The 5,677-nt window shown below is 48.1% G+C and overlaps 1 protein-coding gene across 2 annotated transcripts in view; it reads left to right on the top strand.

Moving 5' to 3' along the window:
- The first annotated feature begins 321 nt into the window (after positions 1-321).
- Cpn1 (carboxypeptidase N subunit 1) overlaps positions 322-5,677 on the top strand; it is a 34,273-nt gene continuing 28,917 nt past the window's right edge. For both annotated transcript variants that reach the window (XM_021210877.2, XM_029536473.1), the window contains exons 1-2: positions 322-776; positions 5,257-5,453. In XM_021210877.2, the coding sequence (XP_021066536.1) occupies positions 554-776; positions 5,257-5,453 (420 nt within the window). In that variant the 5' untranslated portion in view covers positions 322-553. The remainder of the gene's footprint in view (positions 777-5,256; positions 5,454-5,677) is intronic.

The raw sequence follows: 5,677 nt of genomic DNA, 5'->3' as shown, positions 1-5,677 counted from the left end.
TCATTGACAGATGCATTATCAACTATGTGATTTCTAATTGTTTGCTTCAAGCAGGTGCCTCATTTCCTCAATTTGTTTGCTTTACCATTAAGATCTTTGAGCCGGGAAGACAAGACAGAGATTTGCTTCAGAACGAGGTGGGGGACGGGGTTAAAGGGAGCAGGACAGATCCTTTTGTAAGTTGTAACAAGCACATGCCAAGTCTCTTAAAAGCCCCCGGGAATCAAAGGGTTAGAAGCAGCTGTTTCTTGAGGCCTGTTTACCGTCCAGTTAATCAGTAAGCCAGGATCAGAGAGCCTCCCAAAGTGGGGATGCGCAGAATCTTTCCAAAAGGGTTTCCTGGTTTAGGAGGGGGAAGAGAAATGAGCCCGGAGGGTATTGTGGCTATCCTGGGGCCACAGAAATAATTCCCAGCGTAGCAGAGGCCGGTCCCCAGTCTCCTGCAGGTGCGGCGAGTGCAAGACTGGTTACTCTGTGCTCTGGATCCGGACTGGCAAAGGATTGCTTAGAGAGCGGGAGGGCACATTTCCGAGCCCCTTAGAAGCTCTGCGAGATGCCAGACCTGCCCTCAGCCTTCCTGCCCCTCCTCCTCCTCTCCAAGTTTGTTACCCCGGTGACCTTTCGTCACCACCGCTACGACGACCTCGTGCGGACGCTGTACAAGGTGCACAACCAATGCCCGGACATCACGCGGCTCTACAACATCGGGCGCAGCGTGAAGGGGAGGTACCTCTACGTGCTGGAGTTTAGCGACTACCCTGGGATCCATGAACCCTGTAAGTCTTGAGTGGCTCTGGGGCGTATTGGGCAAAGAACTCCCTTCCTCTACAAATTCAGAGAGAGTGGTGGCTGCCCCTGTGGAGAACTCCATATACAATGTATTTACCTCTTCCTCCACCCTAGGAGAAGGCAGGTGGCCCCACTTGGTTCTCAAGCTCCCCTAGGCCCTAGGAGCTGCGACCCCAGTTCAGGCTCCAGCACATTCCTCTTTTCCGAGTTCTGTTTGCTCAGAACTCCGTGGGTAAAGCCTGCCTTTCTCCTGCTCCCTCCACCCTCCCCTCCTTTCCCTCCCACCCTGGTCTTTTCCTCTCACTCCCTCTACCAAGATCCAAAGACTTGGGAGCAGGGCAGAAATGGTTGGCCTCCTAGTTCTGCTGAGGGATCAGGTGGGTCCCTTCCAGGACCGGCAGTGATCCAACACGGTGCTAGAGAGAGTTTGGGGGTTGGGATATTAGTTCGCTGTTTTGTTGTTAGCCTGATTCTGTTATCAAAGCAATCTGTGTTTGCTTCAAAAATTAGTTCATGACCAGCCTGGAAACATTTAAAAAAAAGAAGACAAAAAAAGCCAAAACAACTAACCAGCTGAAAAAAAAACTAGAAACCAAAAGAGGCAAAACTAAGGAAATGAAGAGTGATCCTAGCACTCACAGACACCTAGTATTTACATAGACTGGCGTCTCTCCTCTCAGACACATTATGCAATCCTACGTCTCAAATGCAAAATGGAAAAATACTGTCACTGCTTTTCTCAGTTCTTCATCTGTGTCGTCAACACAGCTTGAGGGCACCACTCTTGGTTGTGTAGTGTGCTAGTCCCTTGGTTTCGTTAGCTGTTTACATATCGATGGACACTGATAATCTTGTTGCTTTATTTACAACGGTGACATCTCAGTTAAGTCGCACTTATCCCTCCTGTATCCCAACTCCACTCCATTTCCCATTATACTCTGCCTTAAGTCAATGCACGGAGCTCCCATGCTAAAGTTGCCACTGTCGAAACCCACCTAATCCCAACTTGCTCAGGAGAGGCCAAAATCATTTCTCTTGATACTAATATGGTCTTCTCTCTCTCTTGCTTTAAAGGTCCAATGGGGATTGACCATGAGAGCTTCCAAATTTTATAGAGAAGGCTCAAGAAGAGCCCTGTAGTTCCCCTGGGGTTAAAGCCTTGCATTGCAAGTACCTGCTTTTACTCAGCTCCCAGGCGCTCTGCAGAAGCTTAAGGCTGTTGATGGACTTTGTGAGGTTAGACTCTTTAGTCCGTGCCTCTTCTTGGTGCCCCTATACGTCCAGCACTCAGGGTCTTCCTTGAGGCTGTGGCAGATAGGGCAGGCTCTCACAGATCCCTCTTTTCCCCTGAGTTAGCAGCTCTTCCATTCGCTCCTTACATTCCTTCATTCTTCAAATATTTACCCATCGGCGGCTAGAACTTTGATGGGGCGGTGGAGATGGCTCAGCAGTTAAGAGAGCACTGGCTGTTCTTATAGAGGTCCCATGTTTGGTTCCAAGCACCCGGCAGCTCACAAACATCTGAAACTCCAGTTCAAGTGGATCTGCTACCCTCTTTAGGGCTTTTGGACCACACAGACACATGTATCTATAATTAAATAATAAACCAGAAGGGGGGAAAGAGAGAAAAAGATCCTTATAAAGAAAGAACTTTCAGGCAAGGCTGACACTCAATAGGCTTTGGGAGGACAACAAAGAATCATACAGACTTTGCCCTAATAGAGCTGAATTATAGCAGACTGAGACCTGCAATAAATGGGGCAGTAGGTCAGATAGAGCAAGTGCTATAGCAAGAGCTTAAACCGGAAAGAGAGATGGGCATCCTGTGTGGCAATCCAGAGGGAAGCAGAGGAGGTCATTCATATCCCCAAGGCTCCTCTGCCTGAGGTGGTGCTGAGCAGAGAGCAATGCTGAGGTGGGGCATGACAGGCTAAGGCAAAAGGGAATGCAGTTCCCCAGGAGGGAGAGGGCGGTTGGCATATGCAGTTCCAGCAGAGGCAATGAGACCAGAGCCAGCTGGTCGAGAGCACTAGGCACGGGGAGCTCTTTGGGGAGTTACAAGCAGGTGGACCCACCTTGACCTTTACTTTGAGCAAAGTGAGACTCTGGCCTCCAGAGAGATTTAAGGATGCTCAGGATGCAGGACAACAACAGAGCTCCACCCACCTGCTCTGGTGAATGGAGTTTTATGGAGCTACTATCTCAGTCCTTCTTAAATTATCTGTGCTGGCTTCTACTGAAAGAATTGAAGAGCTGGGGCAGAGATAACACTATCCACAAAACTTAAAGATCCCATGCCGGGCCCTTCCTTGCCCTTTACAGAAAAGTGTTATCAGCTCCCTACTGGGACGCATGGATGCTAATGATCCACTCAGATGCAGGGAGGCCGTGTGGGAGATGTGTTATAAAGACATAGGTGTGTGGGTGCAGGAGCTCGAGCCAAAAGAACTGCCAGCAATGCTTATTACAAGACAGCTGTCTCCTGTCTCTACTGACCTTAGAAGCAGAGGGTTTGCTAGTGAACAATCATTGAACACATAGTGCACAGCCTACGCCCGAGTCTCACAGTGTCACCATCGCATTGGACAGCCAGGAGAATAGAATAAATCCTAAACAGATTTAGTTCAAATTTTACTTTACCAAAGACAAATACCTAGTTACTATCACCAACATTTCCTTAAGAAGAAAGCTGAGAAATGGTCTGGGGGTGCGCTGCGCTGCATGCCTTTATTCTCAGTGCCCAGCAAGCAGAAGCAGAAGGCTCTCTGTGAGGCCACCCTGGTCTATATATACAAGTTCCAGAACAATCTAGGGCTACTTAGAGAGGCCTTATCTCAAACAAAACAAAAAATAGAATATTTACTAAATGATACCTTTTTTTTTTTTTTTTTTTTTTTTTTTGAGGCAGGTCTCTCTATGTAGCCCTGGCTGGCCCAGAACTTGCTATGTAGACCAGGCTGGCCTCAAACTCACTGCCTATCTGACAGTCAAATGTTGAGATTAAAGGCAAGTGCACTATGCCAGGCCTGCATGATATTTTCTAAAACATGATCCTCATGGGCTGAAAGCATTCATTGGAGAGGTTATTATGGAAATATTAAGATAAATCACGATGAGTTGGGTTTTTTTTTATAAAGATATGCTAAGGTCGTCTACTTGGCTACTGCTTGGTCCTGCAGAGGAAGAAAGCCATGTGCATCCCTAGGGAGAGCCCAGAACAGTAAGGACCACAAAAGGAAAGCCACACAGGACTTACTGCTAACAAGAGGAACTCAAGGTGGCGACAGGGACTTACCAGTGTTTTAACTGGACCCGTGAGGACTGCACGGAAATAGGGAGATGAAGAGGAAGAGAATCACCAACCAGAGAAGCAGACTTAGGTTGTGTAGGAAAGAAGGCTGCACTGGAAGAGCTTTAGTTTAAAGGGGAGCACAGCTGTCTCACATTTAGTGACCCGAGAGCAACAGTTCTTAACCTGTGGGCCCTTGGGGTCACATATCGGACATCCTGCATATCAGACACCCTGCATATCAGACATTCTGCATATCAGATATCTGCATTTATAATTCATAACAGTTGTAAAGTTACAGCTGTGTAGGATCAATGAAATAATTTTATGGTTGTGGGTCCCGAGGAACTGTATTACAGGGTCAAGGCGTTACGAAGGTTGAGAACCACTGAGCTGGAGGCTTTTACGGAACCCCATTCTGACTTCCGTTAACACTTAATGTCGCTAAAGGGAGAGTAAAGGCCCAGGCAGGACAGAAGTAGCTCCCTTCCTCTCTCATGCCTCGAGACACGCCTTTCAGACCGTGAAGGAGAGCTTCCAGAGCCCCTGATGCCAAACCACTTACATCTCCAACCGGAAAGATCTTACCGGGACTGAGAGCGCTTTATGAGAGAGGTTTGGGGGGGAAAGCCATCGTTCAGAAAGATTGGTGTGATGGGTGTGTCTTTATGGATGTGCTCTTCTGGACGCTACTGAGTGCTCTCTGGGCTGTGATCTCTACTGCATACATTGCCAGGCAGCCTCAGACAAGTTACTTAGCATCCGCCCCTCACCTCTTCACTAGGAGGCTATGGGACCTACTCCCGTTTTCTGTTAAGATTAGCAGTAACGAATCTGAACAGCTAGTACACTTGGGGGTTCAATAAATGGTAGTCATTGTTATCCTGGACATGGATTTATATAGATTTTTTCCAATTACAATTTATTAAGAAGGGGCTTGGGGAATTGCTAGGAAAGACCTAATAAAAGCCTGAGATTTTCTTTCCTTTTTGGATCAGGGATGGGGAAGTTGGACACGGGGAGGGGTTAGTATGGGCTGGGGATGGAATGGGGTGAGACAAGATCTTGTGATTAGTCTAGATTAGGTTAGTCTGGAACTCACTATGTAGACAAAGCTGTCCTTGAACCCATGGTCCTCTTGCCCGCCCCTTCAAGAGGGTTTCCGTTTCTGTTTCCAGTGGAACCGGAAGTCAAGTATGTGGGGAACATGCACGGGAACGAGGTGCTGGGCCGTGAGCTGCTTCTGCAGCTGTCAGAATTCCTCTGCGAGGAGTTCCGGAACCGGAACCAGCGCATCCTGCGCCTCATCCAGGACACGCGCATTCACATCCTGCCTTCCATGAACCCTGACGGCTACGAGGTGGCTGCTGCCCAGGTACGCAGTCCAAGGGAGATTTGTGAAAAAACAAAAACAAATCAAAAAACCCTAAGGCCATCTTATGAAATGAGTGCCAGTAGACAGTGTGTCCTATGTTCCATTGTAAATATCAGTTTTGGGGGGAGAGGGAGGTAAAACAGCTGGCGTGCAGGAAAGGGCAGAGGCAAAGGCTTAAGACTGAAGAATCCTAGCTGGGCGTGGTGGCGCACACCTTTAATCCC

This window comes from Mus pahari, chromosome 1 (genome assembly GCF_900095145.1).
Source record: "Mus pahari chromosome 1, PAHARI_EIJ_v1.1, whole genome shotgun sequence".
NCBI classification, from domain to species: domain Eukaryota; kingdom Metazoa; phylum Chordata; class Mammalia; order Rodentia; family Muridae; genus Mus; species Mus pahari.
The sequence above is the reverse complement of the archived record's forward strand: the minus strand, read 5'-3'. Positions and strand labels throughout refer to the sequence as shown.